The 23737-nt window shown below is 39.8% G+C and overlaps 1 protein-coding gene and 1 long non-coding RNA gene across 4 annotated transcripts in view; one reads left to right on the top strand and one right to left on the bottom strand.

Annotated features, from left to right (window-relative positions):
• The window catches only part of LOC137046638 (NACHT, LRR and PYD domains-containing protein 3-like), a 99446-nt gene that overhangs the window by 25953 nt on the left and 49756 nt on the right, over nt 1-23737 (bottom strand). For all 3 annotated transcript variants that reach the window (XM_067423937.1, XM_067423954.1, XM_067423945.1), the window contains one exon: nt 6021-6067. In XM_067423937.1, coding sequence (XP_067280038.1) covers nt 6021-6067 — 47 coding nt within the window. The remainder of the gene's footprint in view (nt 1-6020; nt 6068-23737) is intronic.
• LOC137046949 (uncharacterized) lies at nt 19710-21264 on the top strand. The gene is made up of 3 exons (XR_010899123.1): nt 19710-20323; nt 20455-20614; nt 20724-21264. It is a non-coding gene; the product is annotated as an uncharacterized lncRNA (long non-coding RNA).

Genomic DNA, 23737 nt, shown 5'->3' with positions numbered 1-23737 from the left:
AAACGCCATTTTTTCACCGGAGAACTCCCCTAGTAGTTGCCGCGTTTTGTTGTAAAAACTTGGCAACCCTGTCTGCACGCGCGCTGAAATCAGGCTGGAATACACGATCTTTGCCAGAGTTGTAAAATAATTTTATGATACACAGAGTACTTACCCAACATTATCATCACTTCTGAGAGAAATTGTGATGGTGAATGCAGATACAAACAAGCTCTCCGTTTAGGATTCGAGTAAATATAAACCAAGCCCCTTTGATGACGTGATGATTACGTTACTGTTGATCATCTGTCCGTCATCGTCTAAAGCCCGCCCTGATGATTTCATTGGTCTGAACAGTTTCTGTTCGGGGATAATCACTACTCTATGGAGCAAGGCCAGACCGAATTGCCTGACCTAAAGATTTTGTGGGCGGGGCTAAGTTCGGCTGGCGTCCAGGCTATAAAAGGTGTCTAATTCGTACAAATTTGTACGACCTCGCTCGTGTTGGGTAGGTTTAGGGGTATGAGTGAGGTCGTATCAATGCGTACGAATTAGCCACCTTTTAAAATGATTAGGAATTGCCGTGAGATCGGGTTGAAACAGCACATCAGTACTTACAGTGGATGCTTACAGTGGAGTCCAAAATCAACATAATCCATTGAGAGATCTCGAAATATTCCTCACCGATGTTGCGTTCAGAGTAGGCTATGTGAGCAGAGTGGAGCGACGAGATTTTGAATGGAGTGAGGAGCGGATTTTTTAAAAAGTCGGAGCGTTGTGGTTTTAACTCGCTCCGAAAGCGCTCCACTACCGCTCCATCACGACTACAATTCATGCCAACGGGCCGGCACATAATAACTACATTTTTAGCCAGAACTAGAGCGTAGATCGGCTCAAAAAAATAAAGCCCAACCCTACCCGAGCCCATGCACCCGAGACCGGCCCTGCCCGACACATTCACTGTAAGTATCGAGAACGAGCCTGTAATGACTAATGAGCAGAGCGGAGCCGGTGTGATCAGCTCAATAATCCGCAGGCGCGCTCATGAACCCACCAGTAAAATTATGTTCGTTCAAATCCAGAAATTCATTCAATTTTTTTTTTCATATTTATATTTAAATATTATAATATTATTTTTAGATTTCATCTGATTATGATAGGCTATAAGTGCAAAGATGCGAGTGGGTCAGAAATGATTTTGGTGGTTATATTTAGTTTAATATTAAGTTTTGTTTTGTAAAAAGCCTTTCTTTCGTTTTGTACAAATTGTCTCTTAATTTTAATAAAGGTTTCTTTGATCAATTGCATGTAGCTATTTAATAAATAAGAAATTAATAAGTAGACTAGGTCGAGGAAGTGATCGCTTTCATTGCTCATGAACTGAAGCGCGTCTCAAATAAACTGAAACTCAGCAGGCTTGCCTCACAGACATGAGAAATATGTAGCCTAATATGTGTAGAAACGAAAAGATTTTAATAAGCATAGTGCAGTGTTCAGAACTCACACGGTAAACAACCAGCTGGATACAGATGATCACGGCGATGGAGCGGGATGTTACATTTTAAGGGATTTTTTTAACCTTCTACTGGATATGATCGGGTGAAAGCACATTTTAAACAGGTAGCACTTATTCACACACATCATCGTTCTCTCTAATGCATTCAAAAACATCTTGTAGTACTTACCAGCTTACAGTTATCAGTAAGTACTGTTATATTCTATTATATGATTTTGAATGAGCAGAAATAGGGGAAATGCACACAAATGTTCCAATCGTTGAAACTAGGCTCTTAATCTCCTATTGTTTATTTTTTATAATTTTATTCAGTTAATGCAGGTTATAAACCAAACTTTATAGTGATATTTCAGAGCTCACTAAAATACTTTAGCAGTTAGCCGCAAATTTCCTCGGAGCAAAGATGGAGCGGTGTTTCTGATATCAGTGAGTGAGGAGTGGAGTGCGGAGCGGGAAATTGTGAACCCGGAGCGGAGCTGGAGCGGAGTGAGTCTTGAATGCATAGAGCGTGGAGGGGGAAAAATTGCCGCCGCTCGACTCCGCTCACATACTCTGATTGTGTTGATCAGTGGAGTTCTGAATAACATGGCCATTCATTTGTATAGCAGCCAGGGGGCGCTCGCGGGCGGTACACTCAGGTTTAGATGAATAACTCCGCGCTCGTTACGAGCTGATCAAAATGGATAGATGCATTGGAAAGCTGAGATTCTAAGCTAATAATGACATCTATTTTTACATCTAATTATTATATTATATATATATAGTATTTAATATCAATAATATTGTAATACTATAATATGGCTTTTCTCAGCATTAGATTGTCCAAATGTAATAAAAAATGATAAATATAAAAAGTGTTCTAACAAATGATACCTATATTATACCCATTTGACCACCCTTGCTATATTTTGAGTTATGAGTCTTTAAATTTGTGGATGTCACTCAGAAAACAACAGTATTAGAAATGTCAAGGACTGAACAAAAAGGCTACCTTTGTTCCCAATGCTGTAACTTTTTCTAACTTTATATCATCACAAAATTTGATCCAGATGCAGGACACATAGGGGGACATCACCAAAAAAAGAATTTTTATGATACCTTATTTCCGTCCTGAGTTACTGCATGTCAAATAATAAATATCTATAAAATTATTAAAACAATAATACTATTTTTGTCTTTTATCAGCAGTTTCTCAGCATTATATTGTCCAAATGTAATCATAAAAATATAAAAAGTTTGCTAACAAATGATACCTACCGTTTGAATCTCCTTGCTATAGTTTTGGAGTTATGAGTCTTTAAAGTTGTGAATGTCTCTCAGAAAACAACAGTTTTAGAAATGTCAATGATTGAACAAAAATGCTACATTTGTTCCCAATGCTGTAACTTTTGATTACTTTATGTTATCAACACAAAATATGATCCAGATACAGGACACATATGGGGGAACATCACCAAAAAAGAATTAGGCTTCGACCATATTTCCTACCTGAGTTATTGCATATCAAATAAAAAATATTTGTAAAATATTTTAAATATATATATTTAAAAAAAAAAGTATTTTATAAGCAGTTTCTCAGCACTAGATTGTCCAAATATACTAAAATATAATCCAAATATAGTTTTGGTGAGAGACTCGAGTCGCGATTCCTGATTCGGTTCTCTATTAACTACCCCACATGACAGCACGAAACATCACCTTTAACTATTCATTCATTCACAATTATGAATTATTTGTGCTGCTGCAGCGATTATCACAAAACATTTCTAAACGCACCAAGCCAGCGAGCGCCTGACGCATCTGAAGGCACGCAAATTCATCACCCATTAGAAAACTGCTGGTAAATAAATTAGCAAGAAATAGTGACAATATAAGCCTTACCTTACAAAACTTTGTCATTGAATTTGAAAAGCAATCAAATGATCTGAAGGGAAGCTGCGGTGTTGCACAGCAGAGGCTTACGGTCCATTTCAAGAAGTAACGTTACACATTTCCATGTCCTTTTCATGTTTTCCCCAAAGTAGGCTATTTGCTAACATATGCATATAATCCAGATTTACCAAATTAATTTGCATACGGATTGCACGAACACTTTCATGTATTATCCGACTCATTTCCACAAACGAGACACACAGATGGAAATGTTGTTCTTTGTGTCATCTGCTGTAACGCTCGTCTACCACAGACTGTTAAAAAAGGTCTATACACGTGTTGTGTGTCACGCGGCGCTCACTGGAAGACTTGCTACATTACCCAGCATTGTTTGAGAGCTACAGCAAACTATGGCAACTCAACTCACGCTCGCCATTTCAAAATGTCCGTCTCGTTGTAGACTTATTTCCTATTGGCTGTTGTGACAGTACTGACGGCATGGGCGTAGATTACGTGGGGGACGGGGGGGGCGTGTCCCCCTCACTTTTAATAAAATGTATTTTCGTCCCCCGCACTTTTACTGGGTCTCCCCGATTCTAGTCGACCCGCTCCGAGCGGGATTCGAACCAGCGTTACCCTGCGCGGCGGCGGGCAAATTAACAGGGACGCTAAAGACAGCCTTCTCTAATCTCGGTTGATAGAGTGCTTTTTGAGGTCACGGGCAAATGTATTTACATAGAAACCAATGTGAATACATTAAGATTTAAAATCAGAGACAAAAATTAATCTATGCATGACCTGCTGTCATTTTATTCGTATCTAAATATGAGGGTGCTCTATCACAGAAAGTCCAAAAGTGGATTCGTAGAATAGCCTACCCTGTCACGCTGGAGCTGCAGCTGAAGGAAAACAATCGTTATGAGTGATGAAACGTGACGAAGATAATCAGACGAGTGCGACAATATATGCTTTATGTGTGTTTTTCAAGCTATCTCAATGTAGCCTATTTATTGACAATAAAGTAGCCTATCATATGAGTAATGCAGCTTTTTTAATGTTTAGTATCTTCTGCTCACCAAGGCTGCATTTATTTAATCAAAAATAGTTAAAACAGTAATATTGTAAAATATTATTACAAATTAAAGATGTATAGTTTGTCAAGGTAATTACTTACACCTAATAGTAATTTTGAGCTAATTTAAGCAAAGAGAGCTTCAGCACGTCCTCGTCCTTGTGACGGTTATCAGGTTAAAACAGCTTTTTTCCTGTGATCAAAGCTGAATTTATCATTACTCCAGTCTTCAGTGTCACATGATCCTTCACTAATCACTCTCATATGAAGATTTTATAATCAAGAAACATTTATGATTATTATCTGTGTTGAAAACAGTTGTGCTGCTTTAAAATGTTGTGTAAACCATGATACATTTTATTTTTCAGGATTCTTTGATGAATAGAAAGTTCAATGGACAGCATTTATTTGCATTTATTAAATAAATTATTATCTTTTGTAATATTAACAATATCACTTGTGATCAATTAAATGCATGTCTGATCAATAAAAGTATTAATTTAGCTCTTTTTTTAATTTTACCACAAATGTTTAGATGGTTTCCACAGAAATTAAGCATCACCATGAGCAGCACAACTGATAATAATCATAAATGTGTGTTGATCATCAGATCCTCATATGAGAATGATTAGTGAAGGATCATAGGACACTGAAGACTGGAGTAATGATGATAAATTCAGCTTTATCACAGGAATAAATTGCATTTTACTATATATTCACAGAGAACAGCTGGTTTACATCAGAATTATTATTATTTTTTTTTTTTTACATTGCATAAAATCTATGGAGACTTAATGCACAAGTTTCTGTAGTATATAAACCAATCATGAAATTGGCATAAAAAAATAGGAGAATAATATTAGATATTATTGGTTATTGTTCAGCAGTGTATTTGATATCTTACCAAATTAAAAGCAAGAGATGCGATAAATTATATAGATTAAAAAAATGGTATTACGACATTTCTGTCCCCCTCACTTCTGAAAAGAAGGCTACGCCCCTGACTGACGTTATAACAATCTTGCTCATCCTGATAAATGTCAAACATGTTTGATATGATCGGGGCGAGCCCGATTTGTGTGAGAGCAGATCGGGAGGTGCAAGATTTGATCTGTGAAAGCCTCACATTACCAGATAATCTGCGCCGAACATCGGAACAGATCGAGTCCTGGAAAAAGACTCTTTCTCAGAATCTCGGGAGGGGAAAATCGGGCATAAATCAGCCTAAAACTCCTGTTGTGTGAGCCGGGCATATGTGTGTGTCGGATGAAGGCGGTTTTCTGCAGCTCCAAAGACTAAAGAGCCTCAGCAACTGTTAAAGTTTGAATTCTGACCGTTGTAGTTTGAACAGTCGTGGCTCAATTGAACATCCCGTCAGTGTCGGATCAGTTTGAAAAGATAAAGCGGCACTAACTCAAAGTCTGAAGGTCTAGTCTGAGTTTGGGGGATGTAGAGTTAAACTCTAGGAGGAGTGTCTAGAAATTTAGTCTAAGAAGAAGAATAAGCTTAAATAGTAGATCGGTTCACTTTTTCAAGCAAACTCAATTAAATAAAAAAAAAACACTAAAACTGAGTACTTACATTTGTGTAGTCTTGATGTAATCCTGAACTCTCCTCCGTGATCCACACTAGAAACACACAAACACACACACAATGATGTTTATACTGTGCAAACTGTAGATTCGATCCCCTACACTAAACCTACCCATCACACAAAACTTTCTGCATTTTTCCATGTTCAGATAAGCCTCATCTGTGACCCGCCTGTGAAACTAAAGTCCATAATCTAATCCTGAGATTAAGAGTCAAAGCAGTCATAGACATAAACATGACCACAGCAGGCCATCTGTGTTTATTGCTGATGAGAGATTATACCGAGGGCTTTGAGATTCTTCATTTATAATATGATAAATACTGAAATAAATGATTTTATTTTGCTGAGAAAAATACCAGACATGCGCTTCTTAAATATTGATTTGAATCGTCTCCGTTTACTCTCGGCACAGAAACACCTGATGATTCTTCTATCATTCGGTTCAGAAACTGCAAACAGTGCAAACAGACCATAATATCAATCCGCACGAGCAACAATCAGGTCAGTGTCGAGAAAGGCGAGGAAACTGCGACTTAAGCCGGGTTCTGATTTCTGTGTGTTATTTAAACTCCAGCTTTGCCAATATATCATATTTTAAAGACTGCTGCGTGTGGAAATAATTCAGTTTCTGGAAGCTGATGCGCTGGGTTGATGTGTTCTTCTTTACGAACAGAACATGCATTAATGAGGAAATAAAGTGTAGGACGAGCTTGATGTACAGAGTTAATAAGTGCGATAAGCCTTGAAAAATCTCTCAGATGTGTTACTGACACACGACACACCTGGAGTGTGTGAACATAAAGACGCCTCTGACGATCCCGAGATCTTTTCTCTTTAGCGCTCAGACACACACACAGAATTACAGAAGCCCATCTCAAAATATCTGTCTACTCATGCAAACGATCTGTTCTGTCTGAAGTGAACGTTTGAGGAAACATCTGATGCGTAACATCACAGCCTGTTAGATCTGTGCATTAGGTCTTTAATATTAATGCTAATCATAGTCAGGATAAGTATGGTTGAAATGTGTTGCGGTTTTAAAAATAAGCTTGTTTTGAATTTCAAATCTTTGGCATGGTCTTAGTCCGTATATAATAAAAAGATATAAAGGTTATATTTTCACAGAAAAAATGACCTTATCTGGGTTTTCACAGGCGGGGTCACAATTCATGTTGTGTTTTGGTGGACTTTCTAGTCCTGTGTCTGAGAAAATGCCTCGTGTCCCACGGCGAGCAAAATAACTTTTAGATGATAAATAATGGTTAAATGATTACAGAAATGTTATTCATTTTAAGGTTTTAAAGTGTAGTGTAGTTTGAACCGAGTTTGCAGCAGAAGTCACAAACAGAGCGAGATGTTTTTAGTGCTGTCAGTGTTGTTCGTGTTAGTTTATGAGAACGGAGATAAATGTAGAACCACACTTTACATTCTCCTGAGAGCTCGATGCAGAATAACTGCTAAACAAACCAATACTGTAAATAAGAACCAATCATTATTGGCTTATTCTGGTCAATAAACTTAAATATCACTCAATAAGTGCCATAAGTAATGAGGTTACCTGGGGGTCAAATTGTCTTTATTAGACTATTTTAGGTGTTTACTGTACATTCAGTTAATCATTAATTACAGGTTATTTTTGTTTATTTATAGTATAAATGTGTATCTTTCAAATGTTTAATAAATGGCTAATATACCTTTACTATATATTAAAATAATCATTAATTACTGTTGTGTCCATGCATAATGGTAAACAAGTTAATCATTAACTACTCATGTGTCCGTGCTTAACTTATGCATTATTCTGGAGCAGGCCCAGTTTCAGACACCTATAGAAGGGTGGGCTGGCAGATAGCCTGGGTGGGCTTATTTTTTCAGTGTGTGTGTGTGTGTGTGTGTGTGTGTGTGTGTGTGTGTGTGTGTGTGTTTGGCTACACACTGGATTGGATGGGATGGATAGCATCTCTAGACCTGCACTATGACCAGATTCTCGTGTTTTTAACAGCAAAAACGCATCCTATGTGAATAGATTCTTTTTTTTGTCTTATCTTACCTTTAAATAAAATGCTAACATTTTTACTTTTCTACTCTCCAGTAATAATTTGGAAAGAAAACTAGAAAATTTGGATGATGCAGCTTTCTAAAACACGGCACTCAAGTTAAAATAACTTTTAAAACAAGCGTTTCTAGAGCTGCACTGGTTTTAACCGCAGAAACGTGTCCTGTGTGAATGGCCCTAAACTGATCAAAAGATAAACAGTTCATTCTCATTTCAGTGAGCTGATAAGCAGACAGTTTGCCTCATTCAGTTTAACAGCTTTAACAGCAAGCCAAAGAGGGCACGGTTTCAACTGAACTTCGCAAATGCATACTCTATACTCTAGCTCAGTCTTTTTTTTAAATGTTTTTTTTTTTTTTTGTTCATTTCAATTTGGATAAAAATCAAATCAGAGCTGGTCATTAATATTTACAGGATACATATTCACGAATACAACTCAATTCACACCTAAATAGCACACATACATAGCATATTTTTGCCCGTTTTCACTCGTGTGATTACCAGGCTCTGCTTTTCTGCTACAGTCTGAAGCGTGAGTACGCCGCGCTGTTACTTTCAGTTAATAAAGGAGAAAATACTGCAAATTACTGGTGTTATTTTTGTGATTGTTTGGGGCATTCTACAGCCCTTCTTCAAAACACATAGCCCACCTCAGATGGTTTTTAATCAATGCACAAATCCTAAAAAAAGATCTACACCAAATTTTCCTAAATTCTGATTGGGTGGACAAGGCAGATGTTTTGGGCATGCCTAGAACCGGCCCCGTTCTGGACCCTTTGAATAAAGTGTTACCAAATAAAGTTTCACAGTATGGACATGACTCTGGGCTCAACACTAAGGTTTTAGGTATTGTGTAGGATTAAGGGATGTAGAATATGGTCATGCAGAATAAGGCATTGATAGGAGCTTTATAAGTACTAATAAACAGTCAATATCTCAGCAATATGCATGATAATAATCAACTAGTTTATAGTGAGAAATGGACCCTTAACTAAAGCGTTTCTTTTTCACTTGTACAGAAGCACACGTGTGACACATCGTTGCATGTGTGTGAGATGTGTGTTAAGTGAGAGTTTATTTGACAGTATTTTAAACAGTGATAAAGGCCAGGTCGGTTCGTGCTGCATCTAGGGCTGCACGATTAATTGTAATTATTATGGTAATAATCGTAATATTCTGCGGTGAATATTTGGAGTTTCAGCGTGAGAGCGCCCTCTGGGTTTCAGATGGAGCAGCACTTACTACTGATCACAGCACCGTACTGAGAAGCTGCGCATAAACTTTTCATAAAAAAGTAAACAACAACTTTGACACAAATAGCATGCGGTTTCATTTTTGCTTAATCATGCCGCCTGCATCATAAAAATATACTTTGATAAATATATCTTATGAAAATACCAGAGCTGTCTACACTGCAAAAAGAGATGTGTTAAAAAAACAACACAGAATGTGTTGATGGTATTTTGACACGTTGTGTAGATTCAACACACAGTGGCCCTCATTTATCAAAAGTGCGTACACCAAATTTCCAGCGTACACCTTGCGTACACCCAAACCCACGGTGACTTTGAGATTTATCAATATGGACGTTGGCGTACGGCACGCTCAAATCCTACGCCAGCTCAGGAGGTGGTGTACGCACGTTTGGAGTTTACAAAAATTACATTCTTCTTCTTTTAAATAATAAAATAAATAATAACGACATTCTTCTTCTAAATAACAATAAGCATTATTAATAATAAACATTATAATAATAATAATAAAAAGAATCTTACAAATTGTCATGTAGTTATTAATGTGAATGAATGGTAGTACTCCACATCACATCATCATATCGTACACCCCAATACATGTGCCGTGATACGAAATTAAATGCTAATTGTTTCAAAACATGTGCTGTAAAATAATGCATTGTGATGGTAATTTATCATCCAAACAGCTTTAAACTGCTGGAATGCGCTTGTCAACCTCCACACTATTAACAGTACTCGTAATTTGGGTCCATTTTTTTGTTGCTGTTGCGTGCCTTTAATCCCACTCTTTAAACGCCCAAATAAAACATTTCGTTTTTTTCCACTTCCCTGGTGATCTCAATGGGCGCGTCTCAATCATCTCACTAGTTCAGTAGTCAGAGCACTGATCAGGGAGTCAGCCCATTGACTTATGTCCTAATCAGTGCCCTGACTAGTGGACTAGTGAGATGATTGAGACGCGCCCGATCTTCACGTCTGAGAAGTTTTGCTTCTTTGCCGTCTTCCGTGTGTCCATGGTGCAAAATGAGGGCGTGGGGGAGGCGGAGACTTGAATATATAGGGGCGTGTTATTCTAATGACGATCGTTTTCAGCCTCGGCATTTATCAAGGGCAAGTATTGCGTACACCTGGATTGCAGAGGTACGCACAGCTTCATAAATCAGGCGGTGAGAGGAGTGTAAGGATAATCTTACGCCAACATATACGCCCGTTTCTACGCAAGATTGATAAATGAGGGCCATTGTGTGTTAAAATGTAACTGGATGAATAGCACTGGGTGGAAGGCAGTTTGTGTTCATGACAAAAAAACATTGGGTATATTTTATCTGTTATTCCATAAAAAAGTTCTAAAATAAATAAAACAATACATTAAAATGAATAAATAAATCATTGTCTTAATTTATAAAAACTTAAAGATTACCGGGTGTGTTTTGTCAGCCAATCACATCATGTCTTTTTCAAACGCTTTCACCGCTCTTCTCTCATTACTGACCAGACTGACTTTAGTTCTGTCAGACATAAGCTCTTATTGAGATGAACAGGATTTATTGTTGACGAATCATTAAATGTTTCAAGTCACCAGAATCGTGATCAATGGCTCCTTTATTTGAGCTTTTGACTCTTTTACTTCAGCTTTTCTCTGTGACTGTGTGTTTATTCATCACATTTGAAGCAGCAGGGATAACCCAGAGAAAAATATGATCAGATGATAATATTAATATCACATACATTTGTTGATCTCAGCAAGTGTTTGATATCTGAGAAGTTACTTTAAAGAATATTTTATTGATTATTATTTTATAACAATGTTATCATTATCTGCATGATCTTTTTTTAGATACAGTGTGTACATGATGTTATGGTAACAGACACACACTCACAAAAGGATCAGCTCATGAATCTCCACAATGGTGACAAACCAAAAGCTTCATTTTGCAATGCATGCTGGGAGTCACCATAGTATAAAACTCATCCATGACTCCCAGCATGCATTGCAGAATGAAGCTTTTGGTTTGTCACCATTGTTGAGATTTATGAGCTGATTCGTGTGTGTGTGTGTGTGTGTGTGTGTGTGTGTGTGTGTGTGTGTGTGTGTGTGTGTGTGTGTGTGTGTGTGTGTGTGTGTGTGTGTGTGTGTGTGTGTGTGTGTGTGTGTGTGTGTGTGTGTGAGAGAGAGAGACGAGTTTCTGCTAGAAAACTTTCTGAAAACTTTTAAATCCCTCCTCTAGTGCTCCATCAGAGGCTTCTATTGACACGTGATCAATTTTTAACACATTTTATTCATAAAATTGAGGAAATTCACTTTAATATTTCATCACAGAGTTCTTCATGTCAAGAAATGCCCCCTTGTGATAGTGCTCTTTCACTTTTTCAACCAGTGTCATCCTTGCAGCTTTCTGATATCGTAGCTGGGATGAAATCTTCTGTTAGCCCTTCTGATGTTTTGCCTTCACACATTTTAAGGAGAATTTTTCATCTCAGTCCAGTTGTTACCGCCATAATTAATAGTTTGTTAGCAAATGAGATGGTACCTACCAAGGTCAAACATGCTACTGTACAGCCTTTGTTGAAAAAACCTACAGACCCATTTCTAAATAGGGTTGCAACGGTATACCGGTGTGTTTAACGGTTTATCATGATATTGATATGTCCGATTATCATACCGTGAGCATTTGCTTATATCGGTTTTGGAGAAAAAAATGAAAACAGGTGTAACGCTGTTCGTAGATGGGAAGGAAGGAGGCGGGAACCGGCGAACGTTTAACAACATTTATAAATTCAAAGGAAATAAACAAAACGAAAGTAAAACCGCGGACAGCCCCTCACGGACGACTGCCCGCAAACACACACAAAAAAAAACGTGGGCAGCCCCTCATGGACGACTGCCCACAAACACATAAACAAAACTAAACATAAAATCCAGGCCTGGTCCTCTCTCGTCTTCCGCTGCCATGTTCCTCCTTTTATGCTCCCGTCACATGGCCGCGAGACGAGACCGGTGTGCCACGCAGCTGGCACTCGTTAACATTAATCACCGGCCCGCTCTCGCGGTCCCTCGCCCCGCTGCTTGCCACACCACAACAGGGCTCACCTGCACACTGCGCATATGCAACGTCATTACATGTCACTGCTTAGACTCCCCTCTATATGTACAAATGAGAAAATGTCAGAGCCAGAGGCTACAAATTCTAATCTCTATCCCCTGACCAAAAAAATAAATAAATTACAATCTGCAGTATGGGAATACTTTGGGTATTCGAAAAATGACCGCGGGGTTGTCCTAGAATATGGTTCTCCTGTTTGCACGAAGAGTTGCTGCAAAAGCATGAAATACGTTGAACATGTTCTCTTCTCTTCCAAATAAGGCAAAAACAGAGCATTTCATCCTTGGGACAATTTATAGGGTTGTAAATGGAACTGTAAAACTGTATCTGGACAATTTTCGCCCTTAAAGGGGGGGTGAAATGCTGTTTCATGCATACTGAGCTTTTTACACAGTTAAAGACTTGGATTCCCATCCTAAACATAGACAAAGTTTCAAAAACTAATGTTGGACGTTTGATGGAGTATTTCTGTGTTAAAAATACTCCTTCCGGTTTTTCACAAGTTTCGGCGAGTTTTTTTCGAGTATGGGTCTACTTGACGTTAAATAGATCGGAAGGTCCTTGTATGGGCCGTACGGGCTCTTCTCCCGGTAGGGTGCGCGTGCGCGTAACTAGAGCGAGAGAGGAAATGCACGCTGTAAACACTCTCTCAGGTGCAGATCCAGTCGTCCGTGAACACTTATGTCGCGCCGCGCTCCACTTTATTCCTATGGGTGACGTCGAGCGACTTCAGCTTCAGCACAGCATTCCGGGAAGGCAGCGCTGCATTTGAACCGATTTGAACGCAGAAATGACGGGAAGCTTCAAGGCATCGCTTCAGTCGCGTCGCAAAGTGGATTTCCACGGTCACTGCTGTCACAGGACTTCACCAAATCATACCAAAGAAGTGTGTTTTTGACAGAGCGGTCCTGCTTTGGAAGATGCCGGTGAGTAAATCAACTTCAAATGTCTCTGCTATTGGCTACCGTCGCATGAGTAAACATCAGTAAACGATACGATCGCGTGCTTCGTCATTCAAATGCGCTAACGGTTACTCCATTGTTGTTCTGTATAACGTTACACTATTCTGACTCTGACGTGCAAAACCGTTTTGCTTGCTACCTCTAAGGTCTAGTCACATACAATAGTCCATAAACCGAATCATGTCCTCATAAACTGCACACAAAGGCCCCTAAATACAGTCCATACCACAGAGACGGACATCCTGATGTTGCCGTTTCTCCTGTTCAATTTATTTCAGCCTCAGATTTGATTGTGGATCATTATCTGTATTAGCTGAGATAGATGGGTTTCTCCACGCTTGAGGACGTCACCGCTTTGCGCGCTTGTCATTCTTTAGCTCCGCCCACACGATACGCCTTCAGGCGCTCGGTTTTTTCCGGAAAGACTCGGTACAGCCCATATTTCTTTTATAAATATGATAAAACTAAAGACTTTTCGGAGATATGAAGGATGCAATATTACTCTATAGGTACTCAAGATTGACATGAGATTGACTGAAACTGAGTGTTTCACCCCCCTTTAAATAAGCCACATACCCTCTATCAGGGTATCTGCAGGTTCCACCAAGTCAAATTTAAGATTTTTTTAAGACCTTTTTAAGACCATTATGAATAAAATTTAAGACCTATTTCACGCAACAACAAAAAAACATACATAGGAAATGCAGAATCACTCAATTACTTAAACTTATATTATTAAATGTATTTAAATTGAACAAAGTATTAGTAAACGTAAATTTCATAGCTCAATCCCACAAGGATTAGCGCATATATATATATATATATATATATATATATATATATATATATATATATATATATATATATATATATATATATATTATATACAGTCTTGTTCAAAATAATAGCAGTACAATGTGACTAACCAGAATAATCAAGGTTTTTCGTATATTTTTTTATTGCTACGTGGCAAACAAGTTACCAGTAGGTTCAGTAGATTGTCAGAAAACAAACAAGACCCAGCATTCATGATATGCACGCTCTTAAGGCTGTGCAATTGGGCAATTAGTTGAAAGGGGTGTGTTCAAAACAATAGCAGTGTCTACCTTTGACTGTACAAACTCAAAACTATTTTGTACAAACATTTTTTTTTCTGGGATTTAGCAATCCTGTGAATCACTAAACTAATATTTAGTTGTATGACCACAGTTTTTTAAAACTGCTTGACATCTGTGTGGCATGGAGTCAACCAACTTGTGGCACCTCTCAGCTGTTATTCCACTCCATGATTCTTTAACAACATTCCACAACTCATTCACATTTCTTGGTTTTGCTTCAGAAACAGCATTTTTGATATCACCCTACAAGTTCTCAATTGGATTAAGGTCTGGAGATTGGGCTGGCCACTCCATAACATTAATTTTGTTGGTTTGGAACCAAGACTTTGCCCGTTTACTAGTGTGTTTTGGGTCATTGTCTTGTTGAGACAACCATTTCAAGGGCATGTCCTCTTCAGCATAGGGCAACATGACCTCTTCAAGTATTTTAACATATGCAAACTGATCCATGATCCCTGGTATGCAATAAATAGGCCCAACACCATAGTAGGAGAAACATGCCCATATCATGATGCTTGCACCTCCATGCTTCACTGTCTTCACTGTGTACTGTGGCTTGAATTCAGAGTTTGGGGGTCGTCTCACAAACTGCCTGTGGCCCTTGGACCCAAAAAGAACAATTTTACTCTCATCAGTCCACAAAATGTTCCTCCATTTCTCTTTAGGCCAGTTGATGTGTTCTTTGGCAAATTGTAACCTCTTCTGCACATGCCTTTTTTTTAACAGAGGGACTTTGCGGGGGATTCTTGAAAATAGATTAGCTTCACAGAGACCTCTTCTAACTGTCACAGTACTTACAGGTAACTCCAGACTGTCTTTGATCATCCTGGAGGTGATCATTGGCTGAGCCTTTGCCATTCTGGTTATTCTTCTATCCATTTTGATGGTTGTCTTCCGTTTTCTTCCACGTCTCTCTGGTTTTGCTCTCCATTTTAAGGCATTGGAGATCATTTTAGCTGAACAGCCTATCATTTTTTGCACCTCTTTATAGGTTTTCCCCTCTCTAATCAACTTTTTAATCAAAGTACGCTGTTCTTCTGAACAATGTCTTGAACGACCCATTTTCCTCAGCTTTCAAATGCATGTTCAACAAGTGTTGGCTTCATCCTTAAATAGGGGCCACCTGATTCACACCTGTTTCTTCACAAAATTGATGACCTCAGTGATTGAATGCCACACTGCTATTTTTTTGAACACACCCCTTTCAACTAATTCAACTAATTGCCCAATTGCACAGCCTTAAGAGCGTGCATATCATGAATGCTGGGTCTCATTTGTTTTCTGAGAATCTACTGAACCTACTGGTAACTTGTTTGCCACGTAGCAATAAAAAAATATACGAAAAACCTTGATTATTCTGGTTAGTCACATTGTACTGCTATTATTTTGAACAATACTGTATATATATATATATATATATATATATATATATATATATATATATACATATATATATATATATACCGAACCGTACCGAACCAAAGCCTCGTACCGAACGGTTCAATACGAATACGCGTATCGTTACACCTATATATATATATCTATATATATATCTATATATATATCTATATATATATCTATATCTATATATATATATCTATCTATCTATCTATCTATCTATCTATCTATCTATCTATCTATCTATCTATCTATCTATCTATCTATCTATATATATATATATATATATATATATATATATATATATATATATATATATATAAGAGGTTTAACGATACGCGTATTCGTATTGAACCGTTCGGTACGAGGCTTTGGTTCGGTACGCATTATGTACCAAACGGTTCTTGGACTAATTAATTAGATTTGGAAAATAAAAAAGTGTGTGAAATATAATGTTATGCGTTCAACAAGGTAGCCCAATAACCAAAACGATGTAACAGGCAAAGCGGCTGACACCGCCGAAGAGAAAAAAAACCCACCAAATATGTTTTAGGCTGCTTAGTCAGGTGCTCGCTTAATCAGTAGGCTACACGCTGAATGCTCGTCGCAAAATAGCTATTGCGTTTAACAGACCAGAAATAGAAGATCCTCCAATAACCAACAGGTCTGGTTTGTGAGTGAACTTTGAATTCTCTGTAAGCTATGATGGTGTTGGCAACAGTGATGGATAAAAAAAAAAAAAATGGTATGTCGCAGTTGATGGTACAGCAGCGGGAATAATTCATGTCATGTCAATCAACTCATTTACGCCGACTACAAGACGATAAAAAGGAGAAACAGCCACAAACTATCCCCGCAGCATTTAGACATTTCCAACTTATTCAAGTGGAAAAAGATATCACCGCGGCGAGTGGTCCATTTATAGCGGCGGATATGTCTGCAGTGCGTAGTCTATGCGGTGCGTATTTTTTCCGTACCCATGTTAACGGTAGCGGACTGCAAACGCAGCATATGTGAAAGCACAACAGGGCGTGCGGCTCCTGCACCACATACGCAGCGCAAAACACACCGCATACGCACTACAGACGGAGTTTTAACAACATGCTTAAAGTAATTGAGCCCCGTTACAATTTTCCTTCACAAGCCCATTTCAGCCAGTAATTCCTGCTTTGTACCAATAAACAAAAGCACAAACAGAGAACCAATTGGCCAAAGCAACAGCGGTTGCTCTGACAACAGACGGATGGACGTCAAGGGCTACACAAAGCTACCTGACTGTAACGGCACATTACATTAACGATGAATGGGAGCTGAACAGCCACGTTCTTCAGACACGCCCCCTTGAGAGTCACACAAGCGAGGATTTGGCCAAAGGGATGACAGAAGCAGTAGTGTGTGAAAAAAGTGTGGAGAGAGCTAATATAAAGAGCCAATGTCTATTTCTGTAACTACATAGAAGATGGGTAAAGTAGCTATAGCTCCATCATTGTTCAATGCAAAAAAATACAAATAAAACAAAAGGTAATTTATCTGCCAATTTTTTCTTTTTGCTGTATGTAAAACATAACGAACCGTACCGAACCGAACAGTGACACCAGTGTATATATATTTATATTGTGACAAGTGTCCCGAGCGCTCATCAGCGTCGCCCTGGAAACAAGGCAGTTACACCTGCACCCACTCATCACGGGCTGAGCCGTCACACCTGCGGATCATCAGCAGGAGGCTTCATAAAGCCGACAAACGACCAGAGAGGTGAGAGATGTCTCCAGAAGACACGGCTAACTGTTGTCTCCGTTTACCTCCTAGAAAGCAGCGTGTGACGGCCAGCCCTCACCACGGAAGAAGGAGCATGGACCCACATCACCGCGAGCACTAAAGGGAGAGGAAGAGAGAGAAACATGCTGAGCCCCGAGCACTCTATACGCCGCACTTTCACTTTCAGTACCTCTGTCACAAATAAAATCCACCCTTCGGGGAATTCACCTGCCATCCTGTGTCGTGTGCTTCTTCACCCCGTCACACTGGTGGAGAATGCGGGCAGAAGCGTGAAGAAGTACCGACATCAGGTTTTCACGTGGAGTGGGTTTTTTCCCCGAGACTTTTTCTCCTGGATTTTTTTGCCCGGCGCACATTCGACAGAAACCGCCTGGTTTTTGTTCTGTTTCCCCAGGTGGCACTCCTCCCTGCAGCGATGGAGGAACTCTTAAAGCACCTCACCGAGGTGAGCAACCGCCAGCAGCAAATCATGGAGCATATGGCCTCTCGGCAAGATGCCGCAGAGCGGGAGCTGCTCACACTCCGTGCAACAGCTGCCCAACACGCTCCGCTGCCTGACCCTCGCGTCCAAGCAACCCAACTGCTGCCGAGGATGACTGACAATGATGACGCTGCAATGTATCTTGAGATGTTCGAAACCAAAGCCACCCGCAAGGCTTGGCCGGAGAACGAGTGGGCACGCATTGTCGCCCCGCTGCTGACAGGGGAAGCCCAGCGAGCATACTTCACTGCATGAAAAGTGGGATTTTCGTCAGTAAGCGGCACTGTAGATTGTCGTGGAAGATCAGGTTTACGACTGTACACGGCAGTTTGCAGGCGACACCGAAAACTGCCGTGAATTGTCAGAAATTGACGTGGGCCTTGCTTGGCAGTTGTCCCCCCCAAGACCCCCCTTCCCTTAACTCCAGGGGAGGCTTTAACATGTAAATGAACATGCTGTGAGCTATACAAATGCAAATCAGGGTAGCAGGAGTTTTAACCCATGTGACATTTTTCTAAAAGGTATTAACTTCCTTCTAAGAAAATCTCTTAGATAGATCAGGCTCAGTATAGCCTAATTGTAAAATCTTAAACTTAAGCTTGAATTTATATATTTGATGAAAGTATTCTAGATTATTTATTGTGTGTCATTTGCAATCAGTCCCCGTGAATTCAGTGCGACTCGCAATTTTGACCAATCACTGCAACTTTTACCAATCATTGCGGTCTCCTGCTAATAAGCGGCGTCATACATCAGCAAACTTTATATATCATATATCATTGCCTGTCAAAATGAACGTGTTAACGCAAATTAATTTTAACAGCACTACATATATATATATATATATATATATATATATATATATATATATATATATATATATATATATACATATACATATACATACAGGGGTTGACATTAACTTTTTTGCTCACCGGCCACCGTGGCTAGTGGTTTTCCAAAGTTACTAGCCACTCAGCATTTTCACTGGTCACAATTTTGCTGTTTGGAAATTACATTGTATATGTTTAAAGTTGACTTTGGCATATATAAATTACTTGATTTTGAATCATTTTACTTTATTTAGAAGATTTAAAACCCTTTCAAACTTTCAAATGCAGAATGACCCCCCAAATCTTGTATATCAGCTGGGATGTGCAGGTGGGCAAGGGGTGGGCAATATAATAGATTATAATAGAATATAATAGGCTAATATGAGAAAGGTAATATGACAGGCTATGAGTTATTTTAGTTAGGATATATATATATACATATATATATATATATATATATATATATATATATATATATATATATATATATATATATATATATACATATATATATATATATATATATATATATATATATATATATATATATATATATATATATATATATATATATATACATATATATACATATACATATATATACATATACATATACATACATACATACATATATATATGTGTGTGTGTGTATATATATATATATATATATATATATATATATATATATAATTTAAAAAATACCCTAAGCAAATTACAAAAACAATAGTTGTTAAAAATAAAATAAAAATTCCGATACTAATACGACACAATGTAATTTATTGAATGTAATTGTCATTGGATACGACTTTCATCGAAAAGAATGTAAAAAAATGTGGGCGTGGTCTGTGTTGTGAAATGAAACCACATTAAAAATTCCCTTAAACTGCGTTGGAAACATACAGCAAAGCAGCGACAGAGGAAAACACAGAGCCTGATATTATGCAAACATTTACCAATAATGTGGAAAGCGTTTTAAATCTGTTCAGTGGAAAATCCGCTGTGACGAATCTGTCCTCGTCTAACATCTGCTGTAAATCCAGGTAAAACTAGCTGCGTGCACGCGCCCGTCCCCAGATAACATGATCCTCAGTTGATCCGTAACACCGGCGGGAAGAAACAGCTGAATGCAATCTCGTCAGCTTGCTCAGTTTGCTGCCGATTTTAACGAGCAGTTAACTTTAGTAATCTCCAGGTTGCTGTCCATAGATGATAGGTTGCTTGCTTTGGAGTCGAAAAACTGTGTGGAAGATACTAACTTTAAGAAGAGAAGACGAGTGCCTAAGAGAAGACCAGTCCTAAGATTGCGGTAAGACTGTTATCTAAGCTAAAGTAACCTAAAGCAAAGCTTTTTAAGTAGCACAAGCTGAAATTAGCCTTGTAAAAGAACAAATGTAAGTTGCTTTATAAAAGTGTTTTCTTTTTCTGGTCATTTTACAGGAAGCAGTACGCCGTCTTCACAACTTCGTCATAACACTCATTTAATTGTTTTCCAGCTGCATGTAAGACAAAGAGACAGTACGCAGGAGGTACAAACATCCAGTTCTTGCATCGCGCGCAGAAGCTGAGTTCAGCTCGGACTCGATTGAGAAGAAAGAGGGTAAGATTTATTAGATTAGATCCGTTTTTGGTCAGTGTGACTATTTTTCAGGTGCATTTTAAGCAGTACATCGTGCGATACTGATTGTCTTTATTGTTTGTTTTTACAGCTGCTACAAGCAAGAAAGAGTGTGTTAGCTGAGGATGAGGTGGGCCTTTGGAAGTGCGCTACCATAGACCTGATGTCTGATGAGGAAGACGGCATCGTTCGCGCGGTGTCTGGATGGACTGTTTGACCAGCCAGGAGCTCGCCGAGCTCTGTGCCACGCTGCAATCGAGATTAGAGGCGATTCCAAAGAACGGCAACGCACGACAGACGTCTGAAAAATGGACTGAAATCAGACAGAATGGCGCTAGTTACCCTACAGCTCTGAAGCGGAAAACAGAGACTTAATGGTGCTGTAGGATTTCGGGCTTCTCGTGAGCTTCCTATTGTTGTGTGGGCAGATCTCAAACGTTTTGCATTTGGTTGTGTGTTTGTGTTTGTTCTAATAAAGCTCTTTCTGTGAATAAACTGCATGTCCCTGGCATATTTTCTTTCCTCAATAAATGAATGTCCTTGATGGTTATAATAGCGTAGTCCATAGGATAACAATGACATGAATATAAAACATAATAGCATATCATATGAATATATACAATTAAAAAATAATATGCAAATCATAATTTTCTATATATATATATATATATGGGTGTAAAATTATTATAATTTGGGGGTTTAAATTTATTAATTTATTACCCAGGTTGACCAATAGTAACAGATCTGCCAACCAATCACGAGTGATATTTCTTGTTTCAATGTAGTAGTTTCAACCAATACTGAGTGAGGAAATTCAAGCCATTCCGACAAGGCGCCGCCCAGAGCTGCTATTCATATGCTAATTAGAGCCATTAGCGCCGGCGCCAGCATGCCTCCGCAAGCTCCACATACGTCATGGTTCGTTTCCGTCAATATGTGGCACAGACGAACGCGACGTTCACAGGCTGTAAACTGACGTTAATTGTCGAAAATCAGGGAGATTTCCGGCCGTTTACGGGGACGAAAATCCCACTTTTCATGCAGTGCTTTGCGCTTTCCCCCGCGCAAAGCACTTCATATTCTGAGTTGAAGAAGGAGATTCTGGGGGCGCATCGGGCTCTCGCCGATCAGCGCGGCGCAACTCTTCCATGACTGGGGATACGACCCACAGCGCCCACCCCGAATCCAAGCCGCGGATCTCTCCCGACTCGCTCAACATTGGTTGCTGGCCGAGGGTCCCACCGCCATCCAGGTACCGTCGGGATGCGGAAAGCCCGATGGCACCTTCCGCTTCTGCAAAGACTTCCGCCGGCTAAACGAAGTCTCGGAGTTCGACGGATAACCGAGCTGCTGGACCACCTGGGGAGGGCGCGGTATATCTCCACACTCGACCTCACCAAAGGTTACTGGCAGGTACCCCTCTCCAACCAGGCCAAGCCGAAGACAGCCTTCTCAACTCCGAGCTGTCACTGGCAGAACCGCGTCCTCCCCTTGGGCCTGCACGGAGCACCCGCCACCTTCCAGTGGCTCATGGACGTCCTGCTCCGGCCACACCGAGCCTATGCGGCGGCCTATCTGGACGACGTCGTGGTCCACTTCAAGATCTGGGAGGACCAACTGGACCGGCTGCAGAAGGTGCTGTCGAAGCTACGTCGGGCTGGGCTGACCGCCAACCCCCGGAAGTTTCACCTGGGACTCGCAGAAGTACCTCGGATATCAGGTGGGACGAGGCCTGATCAGGCCCCAAGAGAAGAAGGTCACCGCGATTCTCTTCGCTCCTCGTCCCACCACCAAGACACAGGTACGGGCCTTTTTGTGGTTGGCGGGTTACTACCGGTGCTTTATCCCTGACTTCTCCTCCTTAGCCTCTCCCCTGACAGACCTGACCAGGAAGGGGCAGCCGGAGAAGATCCCCTGGAACGCCGAAGGCGGCGTTCCTCCGCATCAAGACGGCCCTCCCCTCAGCCCCGGTACTCCAGGCCCCCGAATTCAATAGCCCCTTCCTGCTGCAGACGGAGGAACGCCGAAGGCGGCGCGTCTGATCAGCACGTCTGATCAGCGCGTCTGAGCTCTCATTTTCTCAAAGGCAGAGAAAGACAGCCAGATGTCGTTTTATACTGATCAAAATTTCTAGCGACTTAGGGACAACATTCAGGCTAGGGGAACTCACATTAATGTTGAAAAACCTCATAAAATAAATATTTCATGCCATGGGATCTTTAACATCAATGCTACATATGGTTCAGTGGCAGCGCAGGATGTACTGCCTGATCCCACCGTGTCAAAACAGTGTCATGAGAGGCAACAGAGAAACGCACAAAGCTGGTTGAGCAGCTAAATTACATTCTGACTGAGGTGAATTCGATCGGAATGACAACAGATATCTGGACCGAGGACTACTACAAATTAAGTTACTTGACCATCACTTGTCATTTCATGACAGAAAAATTTAAAGTTCCCATTCTTCACGTGTTTTCGAAGCTTTGATTATGTTTACAGTGTGCAATATACCATGAGTTCATGTTTTGCGTGTAAAAAACAGTATTTTTCACACAATTTACTTATCTGTATACCGCTGTTTCCTCTGTCCTAAAAACGGCCTGATGATATCCTTGTTCTATGAAGTCCCTCCTTCAGAAATACGTAACGAGTTCTGATTAGGCCAGCGCTTCCTGTGCTGTGATTGGACAGCAGCTTAGCGCACGTTGCCCGGAAAGGTCCCGCCTCTTACCATAACGGGTAGATACGCGCGCTCAATGTAATTGCAAAAATGTCTATATTGCCATATCAATTTGAGCCGGAATCAGACCCGAAGAATATCGAAGAAGATCGATTACAACCTGCTCAGGAAAGACTTTTGCTGGATGTTTCAGAATGGTAAGCTGTCTATTCAGTAGTTTAAACTGATCATTACAAACACCAACAAACGATGGTGTCTGAATGAATTACTACACTTATGCTAAGTTTTTCGGATTAGTTTCAATTACCATCTAACGTTAGTTAACAAAGCTAAACAGCGTTGCACTTTGTGTAATGAGTTACATAAACTGTTAAACGGACCAACTTAAATAATAAAATACACTTACCGGTTGTGGTCCATAAACA

This window comes from Pseudorasbora parva, chromosome 2, assembly GCF_024679245.1.
Source record: "Pseudorasbora parva isolate DD20220531a chromosome 2, ASM2467924v1, whole genome shotgun sequence".
Lineage (NCBI taxonomy): Eukaryota > Metazoa > Chordata > Actinopteri > Cypriniformes > Gobionidae > Pseudorasbora > Pseudorasbora parva.
The sequence above is the reverse complement of the archived record's forward strand: the minus strand, read 5'-3'. Positions and strand labels throughout refer to the sequence as shown.